Source organism: Tamandua tetradactyla, chromosome 11 (genome assembly GCF_023851605.1).
Source record: "Tamandua tetradactyla isolate mTamTet1 chromosome 11, mTamTet1.pri, whole genome shotgun sequence".
NCBI classification, from domain to species: Eukaryota; Metazoa; Chordata; class Mammalia; order Pilosa; family Myrmecophagidae; genus Tamandua; species Tamandua tetradactyla.
In genome coordinates this window covers 14310964-14326442 of record NC_135337.1, presented here as the reverse complement: position 1 = coordinate 14326442, position 15479 = coordinate 14310964, and the positions used below count along the sequence as shown (strand labels likewise).

Sequence of the window (15479 nt, the reverse complement as noted above, 5' to 3'; positions counted from 1 at the left end):
TTTGTGTGCTCTAGTTCTATTGTTCAATCTTGTTACTCACTTATTCTTCCTTCCACTTCTTTGAATCTGCTATCGTGTGTCTCCAGTATATTTTTTTATTTGGTCTACTATACCTTTCATTGCTGTTTAACCAGCCGAATTCTTCTTTATGCTCTTCTAGTGTCTTCCTGATATCCTTTATTTCTTTATAAATATCCTTGAGTACTTTTTCCATATTCTGTGTCCCCTCTGGAATTTTGATTTGGTCATTTGGCTGGTCCACTTCTGCTTGGATCTTCGGGTGCTTTGTGATTTTCTGTTGTATTCTGGGTGTTTGATTACCTTGATATAGTTATTATGCAAATTGGTTTCCTTCACTCTTCTAAAGTTTTGTATTTCCTTCGTTTTTGTGAATGTTTCTTTTTACACTTTGTCAGTTATTCTCTGCCAAAACAAGGTTCAGATCTTGTGTAGGGATACAGTTCAACTTAAGGGTCTATTATAAGGTAGGCAAAGATACACAGGTACTCCAGTGGCAGAATAGCTGACTACCATGCAGGAGACCCAAGCTGAACTCCTGGTCTATGTACGCACACACACACAATGGTAATGATAATAATTGTTCTAGTTTGCTAGCTGCCGTAATCCACAATACCAGGAATGGAATGGCTTTTTAAAAAGGGAATTTAATAAGGTGCTAGTTTGCAGTTCTACTACTGAGAAAATGTCCCAATTAAAACAAGTCTATAGAAATGTCCAATCAGAGGTATCCAAAGAAAGATACCTTGGTTCGAGAAGGCCGATGAAGTTCAGGGTTTCTCTCTCAAGTGAGAAGGCACATGGCAAACGTAGGGCTTCTCATGCAGCTGGAAAGGCACATGGTGAACATGATGTCATCTGTTAGCTTTCTCTCCTGGCTTCCTGTTTTATGAAGCTCCCCAGGAGGCTTCCTTCTTCATTTCCAAATATCGCTGCCTGGTGGACTTTCTGCTTCGTGGTGCTACAGCATTCTCTGCTCTCTCTGAATCTCTCGCTTTCTCAAAAATGTTTCCTCTTTTTATAGGATTCCCATAAACTGATCAAGACATATCTCCACCTGATCCAGTTTAACAGCCACTCTTGATTGAGTCACATCTCCAGGGAGATGATCTAATTACAGATTCAAACATACAGTACTGAATAGATATTAGAAGAATTGGCTGCCTTTACAAAATGGGATTAGGATTAAAACATAGCTTTTCTAAGGTACATACATCCTTTCAAACCAGAATAACATAAAATAATAGTATAATAAAAATATAAAACACAAAAACAAGGACCACCACAAAATACACCTTGACAGTTGTAGGCATCAGAATCAAAATGAGATACCCCAGGACATATTGGGAGTGAAGTCAGGCTGGTGCCTACCAGAGGGAGAGAAAATTTAAGAGAAAAATAATAATAGTAGTAATAAAAATAAAAAGTGAAAAAATAATATGTGAAATAAAAAATAGGAAATGAGTAGACAATAATAATATATCTATAAAAATTTTTAATGAAAAAATTATATTATATTTAAAAAGTTATATTATTAATAAAATTGTGTAGAAAATATGTTTTAAAAGGGGGAAAAGAAAGAATATTAAGAAGCAAAAATAAATAAAAGTGGAATAAAGACCTAGACAGTTAACTGGCCTGTATGTATCCTTTCTCACCAGCAGGTGGCGACTGTGAGGCTCCTCTTCCCTCAAACTCTCCCCTTCCATGTCTGATGCAGCTGACCTGCACTTACCGGGTCTGGCCAGCAGATGGCATGCTTGAGTCTCCTCCTCCCTCAGCCCCCCCCTCCTGGCCCGAGGGACCGGAGGTCTGTGGTGCTCAGCAGAGGGGCTGCTCCGCTAGCGCTGGCCTGCTGGCGGGTCTCTGCCAGGGACTGGGGAGCTGACCAGTGCATGGGGGATCAGCTGATCCTGCAGCACTGGTGGGCCTGTCAGACACAGCGTCTCCGGGTGACTGTTCTCGCACCAGGCCAGGTGATTACTTCCCCCACCCCGAGGCCCACCCTGCAGTGGATGTTTGCTGGCCTAGGGGCAACCTGCCGGCACTATCCACCGCAGCCAAGTGGGAAGGTTTCCCCCAGCCGGCAGCTGTTTAGGCTGGAGCTCAGGAAGGTCAGTTCCCTCCAATCGCACCTTCCTAGTGGACCGCAGCGCCTGGTGGGGATCCCTGTCACCCGACCCACTCACTTCCCCAATCTCTTCCCCCCCTCCACCCCAAACTGCCTAAAGACCCTCCTAGTTTACTCACACCCCAGGACATTTTCTCCGGGTCTCTGTCTTGTTTGTCCGAGCACAATTGAACTCACTGCACTCTTGTCCACCATCTTTCTGGAAGCCTGTACATCTCAATAATAGGCCTTTAATGTAGTAATTTGCGCAGAAGTAAATACTTTGTTGGTTTTATAAATGAATGTATCTATGAGGTTTCACTGTGTATGTGGTAATACACTATATGTGGCACAGTGCTGTGCCATTTTAGGGAATATAACTATTTTAAGGGTATGGAAAGTATAAGCTAAAGAATTGAAGAGATGTATTTGAACTATGGAATATTTCTAGGTTATTCTCTACTGGGTTAAAATTTTAATGTATGTTTAATATATGCAGACTAATTTTGGCTTTTTTGTACTTTATGCTGGGTAATAGATTTTTATTTTAGTTTGACTTCCTCAGATTCCTTCATCTGTTACACAGGTAGTGAAAAGCAAACAGTACAATCTGTGTATGAAACAAGAATTGAAGGAGAGAGGTAGACTAAACAGGAGAGTGAGAAAAGAAATAAAAGATGAAGTCAAGATGACAGAGAAAATGAGGTTTCATTAAGGTAAAGACACTTGTTTCAGGAAACATGTTTAGTGCAAGCATTTCTTTTTTAATGTCCCAAATAATAGCTGCATTTTTCTTTATATCAAGTCTCTAAGTTGACAGTATAACTTTGTTTTTTATTTGTATTTTTTACCTAATTCAGGTGTATACTCTTGATGTACCAGATGCATTCTATTACTCTTATAGTCCGGACCCTAGTAATGCAAGTGGAAAAGATGCCATTATGGAAGCAATGGCTGAGCAGATAGTTACAGTGTGTGCCACCCTGGATGAAAATCCTGGAGTAAGATATAAAAGGTAGAACACTAAACTGTGTCTGGACATGTTATGCTTTCTATTTGCTATTTTTTATAGAGATAAGTAATGTTTCTGTTCTAATATACATTGTTCGCAGAATTTATTTTCCTTGTAAAAATATCATGCTCTGCATATAGGAGATTTAAAGTTTAAGGCTTAAATTTGGTATGATTTACAGCCCTGTTTTCTTATGGATTTAAGGAAAGCTTGGAGGAAATGTCTTTGTTGTCATGTGAGGATGACAGTCTTATATTTAATATTTTATCATTAAATTTCCACTAAATTTAAATGTCTGTATTCTCTGGATGCCTGATAAGAGTGTCTAAGCCCGGTAGCCATTCTAAATAGATTTGTTTGTTTGTTTAGGAAGTAAAGTTTCACTTTGCTACTGTGTACCTTTATTTATTTGTTTTTAAATTAAGTTTAATGAAAAAATGCATAAATCATAGTATATGGCTCAGTAAATTATCCTAAAGTGACCATACTTATGTCATCCCACCTAAATCAAGAAATATAACATTAACAGAATATCAGAGTCCCCCTTTGTGATCCTTCTTAGTCATCATCCTTTTTTTACCCCCAGAGGTAGGTAGCTACTATTCTGAGTTCTAATACATAGATTAGTTTTGCCTAATTTTGAACTTGGTATAAATGAAATCATATAATATTCTTTGTTTCTACCTTCTTTGTTTAACATTATGTTTCTGATATTGATAATCATCCATGTTGTATGTAGCCACACAGCTTGGAGTTTTTTGCAACTTGGGTTTTGATCCTGGCTCTGTCACTTAATAGCTGTATGATCCAACTAGCTTCGATTTCTTTTATCTATGAAACGAAAATAATGGTAGTAGCTTACTTCATGAGCTTGTTAGGATTAAATGAGTTAAGCACTCACAACGGTGCATTCATGGCACTAATGAAAATAGTAGTAGTGAATATGCTATATTACTGCTAATGAAATTATTCAATTATCTTTTAAAGAGTTCTTTAATTTTAACATTAAACATTTGTCAAGTTAGCTGGCTGAATTGTTTAATTCCAAATTCATGTGGAACTTTGTGTTTAACTTATTCTTAGCCATTTTAAAACCCACTATTACTTAGAAAAAAATAGATCTCCTTAATTCAGATATCATCCAAGAAGCTCATTACTCAAATTTCAGGTACTAGAAACATCTTTTTCCTTGTAAATGATATGCTAGTTACATTCTGAATTTCAGTGGAGCGAAGCTAAGTGGTTTGGATCCTGCTGGACTTCAGTCTCTGTTCAGGCTTCTGCTGTTGGTGATTTGGTTATATTCAGGGAAATGACTAAGTGTAGCGAATTTATAATTTAATAGCTCACATATAGACCTGTTTTGAGTTACTGTAGTAATTAAATAATAATAAAGGCTTTTAAAATCCTGTTTTTTCACAAAGTATTCCTTTATACTTGAACTTTAAAATGTAATTCTAACATGAGATGATTTTCTTTTGAGAATGATCTAGAACAAAAAGTATAATAAATTACTCTTAATTTTTATGGTTTCTATTTTATTTCCTAAAGTATGAAACTAATTAATCTTTAATACTTAGACGCCCTCAGCTGAGGACCCCACCCCACCCTCATCCTGGCATGATAGTCAAAGAGCCTTTTCTAACATTTTTGTTGTAGACTTGGAAGTTATATTAATACCACAGATCATAAAATTTCAGTTTAGATTAGAATTTTATTATTTTAGAAGACAATGATATGACAAAATTTTATGCAAGAGACTATATTGGAAAGTTATCTAAACGTTAGAGAGCATGTGGGAAGTGTGATTGATCAACTGATTTGGGGAACAGTTTGGGAATATCTAGAAGAGTTGAGAGTATATGTCCTTATGATTTGGCAATTATACTTTTAGATGCAGTATACCCTAGAGAAGCATGTGCACAGAAATGTGTACACTGAGATATTTGTTTCAACATTGTTTGTAATATATAGAATTGAAAATGTCTTAAATGTCCATCAGTTAGGGAAAGAATGCACAGAATCTGGTATACTTGTGATGGAGTACTATACAGAAGTTAAAATGAGAAGTACAGAAAAGGCTGGGAGAATTTACACATTACACAGTAAATTCGTGGTAATAGTTGTCTTGGGTAGGCATAGGGAAAAGGACCATGACTTGGGAGGAGAATAAAGGGAACTGCAGCTTTATTTGTAATATTTTATTTCTTTTATATTAAAAAGATATAAAGCACAAGTATCCCTGAAGATTTAGAGAATGATCAAAAAGATCTCAAATAGAGAGAGGAGTTGTAACAGAGAAGTTGGGATTTAACAAACGTTTATGACTACTGAATCATTATATAGATATTTCTTTTTAGTTTCTAGTATATTAGAACAGCCAGAAACAAATACCTGAAATTGTGGAACAGTAGCCCGTACTATACTTTGAAATTTGCACTGCAGTTACTTGTTAAACTGTTCTTTGAAATTGGTTACTTTTCTGAATATATGTTATATTTCACAATAAAAAATGTTTAAAAAAATCTGAAGCATGTATGACAGTTTACATTTGTAAATTCTAGATATGCAGAAATAATATAACATATATTTGATATATTATCTGAACTTTTCTATGTTTATAAAATTTTTCAAATAGATAAATTTCATGGTTTGATTTTAGAATTCAGCTATTTGGTATTGTAAAGTGTGTCCTACTAGAGAGAGAATTGTTTGATTGTTTTTCTCATTTTCTAGCAAACCTCTAGATAATGCCAATAAACTTGCACAGCTTGTTGAAACAAAACTTGAAAACTACTACAAGATTGATGAAAAGAGCCCAATAAAGGTACTGTTTAAAAGGCAAATAGTGATTATGCATAAAGTCTGTCGTATTTCTTTTTTAGACCAAACAAATTTATTTATTGTCCCATATTGATTTGGGAATCATTAACATAGATGGTGGTGGAAACCATAATAGATAGTTCGATAGTGTAGAGAAAATACAGGTTTTGAAGTCAGCACTGTATCCAAATCCTGGCTCTTCCACTTAATTATGAGTAATTCAAATTATGTCAGTTTGGGCAAATTTTGTAACTTTTCTGTTCCTAAGTTTTCTTATCTATAAAATGGTGATAAGAGAATAACTATCTTATAAGCTAGTGAGAATTGAATGAGTTAATAACATGTAGAGTCTTAAAGTAATGCTTTCCACTGAGTAAACATTTACTAAATATAGTTATTCCTGTTATTACTAGCTCTGTGACATTGGACAGATTAGTTACTGAGTTTGTTTTTTTCATCTATAAAATGAATGAGATCATATCTACCTTGCTTGGTTGGTATGGGAGTTAGCTGAATGAACATATAAGTATGTGTTTGGCATGTACAGGAGATTATTAAATGGCAGCTGTTGTTATCATTTTTCGTGAAGATATTATAAAACAGTTGAAGGTTAAGATTGGGAACTGGAGAACCCCAGCATTTAGGTTTAGCTTAGAGAATGAAGAGTCTGATGAGGCTGAGACATTTGGTGTCCAAGGACTATGAAACCTGTTACAGTAGCTGAAGAGTGAAGGGACTGTTGATAGTTTAGAAGAGGAGGTGAGCAAGGAAAACACCAATTACAATGCAATGTAGTAAGTGGAAGAAGAGAAGACTATGTAGAGTCTAAAGCGAATTTCCAGAGCTTATCGTAGTATGACTGGGATCTTGGAAATTACCTTAGAGGAAGAGGCCCTTGAGTTTGAGGAATGGAGTATAACATAATAGAAAAGGGAGTCTCGTGTTTGTTTGTTCTGTTTTGCTGATAATATGATGCTTTGGGCAGGGGCATAGAGAAAAGGCCCAACACACACATACACAAAGTTGACTGGAACAGAAGCTGTGAGCTTAGATGTTATGTTAATTTAGAACTTTAAAAATTACTAGCTTTTTGGTCTGGAAGTCTAGTGGAAGTTCTCATTCTGGTAATTAGGAAAACAGAATGGCCCTCTGCACATAGATAGTCAATAAATGTTGTGAAACAAAGGGAAAGACATAAGGTCAGTACTAGTAAACATCCCTTTAGTCCTTTCTGCCTAGGAAATTACACATCCTTAAATTCTTGATACCTTTCCTTCCTTCAGGGCCCTGAAACAGTATTACATCCTTTTTGAAGCCTTTTCTGATTCTTCAGGCCAAGTGATACCCCTTTCCAGATACTGTCATAAGCCTCAACCCGTGACGTAGCACTTATTTTGTGCAGTCTTTTCCCTATTCATATTTTTGAGGACCCATAGCTCACATGTATTGAAGGCTTATGAAGTGCCAGGCACTGTGTTAAATGTTTCATAGTATTATTATATTTAATGTTTACAATAATCCTATAAGGTATAGTTTCAGTGATTATATTTCATTTTACAAATGAGGATACTGAGGGAAAAATAGGTCCAGCAACTTGTCCAAGGTCATACAGCAAGAAACTGTCCAAGGCTGTATTCACATACAGGTCTAGAATATATCTCAATAAAATTGCATGAAGAAAAAAAAAGAATGTATATTGAGATCCAGATCCATCTGATTCCAGACACTGTGCTTTTAACTACCATACCATGCCATTTTAAAGTTAATTTTAGTAAGTGAATGGTTAAGTTTTAAATATTTTTAAAATATAGCCTATGTAATTAACCTCTCACTGCTATGTGTAAATAAATAGGAAATGTTTATCTAGTGAGTTGTTGTTGTTGCTATGTCCTCTTGCCTTTTTTTCCAATGAATGTATTGTTTATTGGAACAGAGTATGAAAGATACTGATATTAAGAATACTTTCTCCCATCATTACTAGTCACTGTTTAGTGATTAGTACTGTTTGTGAATTAATGATAACAAGGTTTTCAATGTGACTTATCATCTTAACTGGCATGAGTATAATTGATATAATGGTTAAGAGCATCGGCTTTGGAGTGAACTAGACTTGGGTTGGAATCTCCATTCTTAATAGTTGTGTGATTAGGACAGGTTACTTAATCTGGTTAAGTCTTAATGTTGTCATTGTCAAATAAAGATAATCATACCGAATCTCACAGGGTTGCTGTAGGAGTTAAATGAATATATATGTATGTATCTCAGCATAACACTTAGCATATAGTAGCTACTATCTATAATTTATATCAGTTTTACTGTTTATGAATTGAATTCACAAGAAAATAGATTTAATGTAAGCCAAATGTTACTTTTTTAAAAGAGTCTCAGATTTTATTATTAATTATAGTCTCATAATATAGCTATGAAAGCTTTTAGCTGCACGGTCTTGGTTTTCCCCGATTATGGTGCTCACATTTTTCTTAACTTCCCATTCTCAAGGTAGTTACCCAATTTTTTTCCTGTGTTTTGGTGGGGAGAAGGGACAGAACTTAAGAGAAACTTGATTTTGTTTTCTAAGGTATCAAAAATATGTTCACACAAAGAAATTGAAGTTTCTTAAGAAGCTTGTTATCTTGTTATTCTAGGGTAAAACTCATTCCCAGCTCTTAATAATTGATCGTGGCTTTGATCCTGTGTCCACTGTCCTGCATGAACTGACCTTTCAGGCAATGGCATATGATCTACTACCGATTGAGAATGATACATACAAGCAAGTATACCTTGAAAGGCATATGAAAGCAGAATAGAACATGAATATTTGATATTTTGTGTAAATAGAAATCTGAAAGCCCCTGTAACCTTTTTTATTCAGAGTCTTTGCCCTTTTCTTTTCTCTAAAATCACAGTCTTTAAAAAAAAAATTCAAGTCTACTTAAAATTTAGGTCTAAGAGTCACCCCCAAGAGAGCCTCTTTTTGTTGCTCAGATGTGGCTTCTCTCCTCCAGCCAACACAACAAGCAAACTCACCACCCTCCCCCTGTCTACGTGGGACATGACTCCCAGGGGTGTGGACCTTCCTGGTAACATGGGACAGAAATCCTAGAATGAGCTGAGACTCAGCATCAAGGGATTGAGAAAAACCCTAGAATGAGCTGAGACTCAGCATCAAAAGATTGAGAAAATCTTCTCAACCAAAAGGGGGAAGAGTGAAATGAGACAAAGTGTCAATGGCTGAGAGATTCCAAACAGAGTCCAGAGGTTACCTTGGAGGTTACTCTTACGCATTGAGTAGATGTCACCTTGTTATCAAGATGTAATGGAGAGGCTGGAGGGAACAGCCTGAAAATGTAGAGCTGTGTTCCAGTAGCCTTGTTTCTTGAGGATGATTGAATAATGAGATAGCTTTCACAATGTGACCATGTGATTGTGAAAACCTTGTATCTGATGCTCCTTTTATCTACCTTGTCAACAGACGAGTAGAACATATGGAATAAAAATAAACAATAGGGGGGAAAAATTTACCTTATAAGCTAACAGGTAATTTGACTGTTTTAGATACTTTTTTGATGTATTTGCTTCCTTATCTATGTTCACAGCAAAACTACATCAAACAGGTGGACTTTTGACTCTTTGCCTGTGTTAAAAGTAAATACCAAGCCCACTATTATTATTGACTTGGAAACCATATTCAAAATGATTAGGCTGTAATTACTCTGAATCATAAACTCAAAAGTGTGTATATATACCTTATCAGTATAATATGTTTTTAAAAAATTTGAAAACTAGAAAACTCAGTAGGATGACTCATGAGAATAGGCAAAGTTTTGCCATTTTGGTACCTATTTTTTTTACTTAACCTTGGTATAGTGAATCGTGCTCACTTTACAATTAATGTCAAATAAAAAGCCAGGTGAAGAAAGAATAGCTTTTCTATCAAGGAAACTTTGTACTGTATCTTTGCGTATCATTGTGTGTGTGCGTGTGTGTGTGTGTGTGTGTATAAAATATAATCTCCAATCCAAACTGGCTTGAGCATAGTAGTAAGAATGACAGTAATTGTTTTCTGAGATTTTTTTTTGCTTAAATTATTTCAGTAGTTGTACTAGATTAAAAAGATCCAAACACTTTTGATGATAGTAATACTTAAACCAAATAATGTTAAACTAATTTTTTATTGTATTTATTTGCATTCTGGTCAAATCCTCGTTTCTGTGAATTTTTCTGTGTTATTTGTGTTCGTGTTGTAGGACAGGAAAAATCAACAGGTGGTAGTTCTTATACTCAGGTTAACCTGTATTCATTCATGTAGCTCTTCTAATGACAATTAGTTTCAAGCAGTTTTTCCCGAAGGATTATCTTTACTTGTATAATCCTTTCAGTCACTAAACATGTATTGTTCGAGAGATTTAGAAATAGAATTAATAAACTGCAGGACACTAAAGAATATGGGTCTAGACTATATGGGTTTCAGACATTTCTACCTAGTGTTTAAAATATTAATCTGCCTAGATTTACTAGAAGCAAAACAAGCTTTATTTTTTTAAGGATAAAGAAGAAATTAATTTCAAACAGCTCTTTTATACACGTGAGAGTGCACAATATTTGTCTGTTTGTGTCAGCTCATCTTGTTCACCATGACATTGTCCAGGTTCGTCCACATCATCGCAGGCATCAGAATGTCAGTCCGATTTATGGTTGAATAATATTCTGTGGGATGTAAATACCACATTTTTGTTTATTCATTCATCTGTTGATGGACATTTGGGTCAATTCCACCTTTTAGATGTTGTGAATAATGCTGCTTTGAATACTGATGTATAGATATCTGAAAGAGTCCCTGCTTTCAATTATTTTAGGTATACCTGGAAGCGGGATTGCCAGGTCGTGGGGTAATTTTGTATACTTGGCTTACTGAGGAACCTCCAAACTGATCTCCACAGCGGCTGCAGCATTTTACATCCCCACTAACAATGCATAAAAGTTCCTATTTCTTTGATTCCTCACAGACACTTTTTATTTTGTTTGTTTTTTTCATAGCCTGTCTAGTGCATGTGAATTGGTATCCATTATGGTTTTGATTGGCTTTTTCTTAATGGTTAAGATTGTTGAGCATCTTTTTCAAGTGCTTAATGACCATTTGTGTATCTTTAGAGAAGTGTCTATACAGGTCCATTGCCAATTTTTAAATTGTATTGTTTGTCTTTTTTATTGTTGAGTTGTAATTCCTTAATATTCTGGATAGTAAACTCTTATCAGATATATAATTTCCAAATACTTTTGTCCCATTCTGTTGGTTGTCTTCCTACTTTCTTGAAAATGCCCTTTGCACAAGAGTTTTTAATTTTGATACAATCCAGTTTATCTGTTTTTTTTTCCTTTCATTGTTCATGCTTTTGGTGTAGAGTATAAGACCCTGTTATCCAAGGCCCTGAGGTTATTCCCCTGTTTTCTTCTAAGAGATTTATGGTTTTGTTTCTTATATTTAGGTCTTTCATCTCTTTAACCTGTTTTGAGTTAGTTTTTTTTTTTTAGTGTGCTTAATGCAGTCTCTTAATTAAGCACAGTCTTTCTGCTGTTGGGCATTTATAATGAGAACCGCACAGAGGTTTTAAGGTGGGGGCTCTAACAATTTTGGTAGCTCTGAAAGTGACTGTATTTATACAGCAGAAGTTTACTTTGTTGTGTACAGTCCAAAGCTAATGAAGCTCAAGAAATTGACAGTCCTGAGAATGACTGTACTTTCTCTGGTTCCATAAATGGGAAAAGTTTATCTGCATAAAAAGAGAAGGGAGAAATTACATTTGGGGAAGCATCCAGGACGCCCCTTTTTCTAGCTTTTGAGACTTGCCTTCCATGAAATGTTGCTCACTTCAATAGAACCCACTAAAGTTACTGTAGTTTTTTTATGCCTACATTAGGTTTCCTCTCATTTCCTTATCTGTTTTTAAAGGAGAACTGGCTATAGAGTTGAAGAAAAGTAAAGAAGCAGATTATATATATTGTTTGTGAATTTTGTATCAACTCTGAAATACCTTCAATATTTAATAGGCAGTGTTGGGGATGATATACTGTTGTTAATGTTTCAGAGTTGTGCTGAGTCATCAAAATAGTGATTTGAGCAATTAAAATACAAATCATTAGTACAATTACCACATAAATTATCAGTCTTGTTCTTAAAGTTGATGGGTGGATGCTAAATTTTTATTTGTTATCATTTTTCTGAGCTAAAACATAATAACAGCTAAAGCTAAAGTGTGAAAGTAAAAATGTCTTGAGTAGGCATAGTGTTTTGATTTTTAGTGTAAGGATAGCAGTAAGCCTTAGTTTTGGGTAAGCATTTATTATCCCCCTAAAATAGTGAGTTGAAATATGTAGTTTTCAGTTTCTTGTGCAATGTCTTAAAATTGTTGTTTGTAAAATGATTCTTCCACTTTGTGGGGCAAAGTTTTATACTTCTTTCTACTTGTAGATATAGAACAGATGGGAAAGAAAAGGAGGCAGTCCTTGAGGAAGATGATGATCTCTGGGTCAGAATTCGACATCAACATATCGCAGTTGTATTAGAGTATGTGAACTCATTTTCATTTTTACATAATATGTATATTTTGTAACCTTAAAATAGTCAGTTCTATAAAAAAAGAAATAGTTCTGTTGTAAAGCATTGCACCTTAGAAATTTAAAGAATTTTCTTACAATTTGACAGGGAGATTCCCAAGCTTATGAAAGAAATTTCATCGACAAAGAAAGCAACAGAAGGAAAGGTAAGAGTCTTATTTAGCTTTCAAAATTATGGTGAAGGTGAATTTTAAAATATGTTTGCGATTTTTATTTTATTTATTGAAATTTTCATTTTGGGAAATTTCTAACAGACGAAAGAAAAAATGAACTTCCATATAACATATCCAGTTTCAACAATTGCGATATTTTGTCTGTTTTGCTTCATTAAAGTTTATTTTTTAAAAGGCCGTTTAGCCAATTTCATCAATGCATTGTTACTTATTTTTTATATTGAGGTATAATTTCAATAAAGTCCGCAGATTGTATGTGTGTAGCTAAATGAGTTTTACTCATGTACTCCTGTGGAACCAACAACTAAATTAAGATACATTTTCCGTCACTCCCATGGGTTTCCATTTGCCACTTACCAGTCACTACCCACCTGGCCAGATGTAAACATTCTTCTGATTTTGTCACCACAGATGGATTTTGCCTATTCTTAAATTTCATGTAAATAGAAACATATAGCATATGCTCTTTTTTATCTGGTTTCTTTCACTCAACATTTGTATTTTTGAGAATAGTTCATTCTTTTTTCCCACAATGTATAGTAATACCATTGTATAAATATACCACAGTTTATTAATCCATTTTCCTGTTGACAAGTTGGATTATTTCCAGTTTGGGGCTATTATGAATAAAGTTGCTATGCGTATTTTTGTACATGTCTTTTGATGGACAGAAGCACTCTTTCTTTTGCGTATTGAGTAGAATTATTGGGCCATAGGGTTGGGGCATATTTAGTTTGAGTGAAAATTGCTAGATATTTTGCAGAGTGTTTGAAACAGTTTACACTTCTGCCAGCAATTCAGAGTTCCACTTGTTCATACTTTCACCTGCGCTTGACTTGTCTAGTTTTAATTTTAATTTGTTTTCAATTTTTATATATTTTTACTGCGATAGCTTCACACACCATACAATGCATCCAAAGTATATAATCAGTTGTTCATAATATCCACATCATTCTTTTTTAGGATTTTTTAGCTATTCAAGGTCTCTTTCCCTTCCAAATGATTTGATAACTAGCTTTTCCAAATCTTCAAAGTAGGTTGCTGGAATGAAAATTGGTATTGTGTTGGCATGTCAAGTTTTTATTTATTTATTTTTTAAATTTTTATATATCCAAAGTATATAATCAGTAACATCATTACATAATTGTGTCTTCATTACCACAGTCATTTTTAGAACATTTTCATTATTCTAGGCAATGAAATTAAAAGAAAAAAGAAAACCCCAAACATCCCACACCCATTACTGCTCCCTTTTATTGACCACTGAAATTGCAGTCTGCCCAGTTTTACGACTTAAACAATAGAGGTATATTAACTAAGAGAGTGTAATATATACATACATATGTGTGTGTGTGTGTGTGTGTGTGTGTATACATATATATATATATATATATATACACACATACAGTTTTTACTTTTAATTATAATTTTCACTTTGTAAGGTGGTGTGATGGTTAGGTTCTGGTGTCAGCTTGGCCAGGTGATGGTGCCCAGTTGTCTGTTCAGGCAAACGCTGGCCAAACCATTACTGCAAGGATATTTTGTGACTGGGTAACAAACCAGAAATCTGGAAGCTAATGTCTGGAGCCAGAAAACCTCAGGCAATGAGAGTGGGCCTACACGTGGAGAGGGTCCCTGTATTTGCCCTGGAAGCAGAGGACAAACACACCTTCTTCGTTGCTCAGGAAGACTGTTGGTGCTGCAGGCCTCGGAGAGGGTGAAGCTCATAAACTGGGGATGGGAGGGGGGAGCCTGGTGATTGCCCCACTGTGCTGAGGAGTGTTGAGCATGTACCCGGGAGATGGCAGAGAGCCCCAGCGCTGCCTCAGTGTTTGAAGAGGGTAGAACAGATAAAAAGGTTGTCCCCCCCAACAGGCCCCAGTCTTGCTACCCTTGCCTCGGGATCTAGAGAGAGCAAGTCTGCTACATAGGCCCTTGAAAAGGGTGGCACTGTCACTTTCTAAAGCCCCAAGGATGAATAACTCCCAGACTTTGAAATCTAATAGAATTTGCCCTGCAGGTGTTTGGAACTGTTTGGGTCTGGTGACCCCTGTTTACGTTTTGATTTCTCCCTACGGTTGTGGAAACATGTATCCTGTGTTGTCTCTCTACAAAATATTGGCAGCAGATAACCTGCTCTGAGTTTCACGGGTCCAAAACCAGATGAGAATTTTTTGCCCTAGGACAGACCATGCCTATAACTGATTTTGATGAGATTTTGTACTGTTTTTTACTTTTTTTATATGGTATTCTTATTGTTACTTGTGTGGGATTGAATCTGTCATGTATCCCCAGAAAAACCAAGTACTTTAAACCTCATTCAGTTGCTGGGTGGGAGCTTTTTGGTTGTTTCCATGGAGCTGTGTCTCCACCCACACAAGGTGGGGTTGCTTACTGGAGCCTTTTAAGAGGGAACCATTTTGGAAAAAGCTTTAGAGCTACCAGAATTGACAGAGCCAACAGAATGGACAGAGCCTGGGAGAAGTCATTGAAGAAGCCTGGAGAGAAAGCTAGCAGACTTTGCCATGTGCCTTTCCAGCTGAGAATTTCTGAACATCATTGGACTTCTTGAACCAAGGTATCTTTCTCTGGAAGCCTTAATTTAGAGATGTTTATAGCCTTGCCTTAATTTGGACATTTTCATTGCCTTGGAACTGTAAACTTGCAGCTTACTAAATTCCCCTTTTTAAAAGCCATTCTAGTTCTGATATTTTGCAGTCCGGCAGCT

General features: G+C 35.6%; 1 protein-coding gene across 3 annotated transcripts in view; it reads left to right on the top strand.

Annotated features, from left to right (window-relative positions):
* The window catches only part of STXBP3 (syntaxin binding protein 3), a 128945-nt gene that overhangs the window by 49094 nt on the left and 64372 nt on the right, over positions 1-15479 (top strand). For 2 of the 3 annotated variants that reach the window (XM_077120048.1, XM_077120047.1), the window contains 5 exons: positions 2989-3143; positions 5877-5967; positions 8609-8733; positions 12433-12528; positions 12667-12724. In XM_077120048.1, the coding sequence (XP_076976163.1) occupies positions 2989-3143; positions 5877-5967; positions 8609-8733; positions 12433-12528; positions 12667-12724 (525 nt within the window). The remainder of the gene's footprint in view (positions 1-2988; positions 3144-5876; positions 5968-8608; positions 8734-12432; positions 12529-12666; positions 12725-15479) is intronic. The other variant, XM_077120049.1, reaches the window with a different exon arrangement.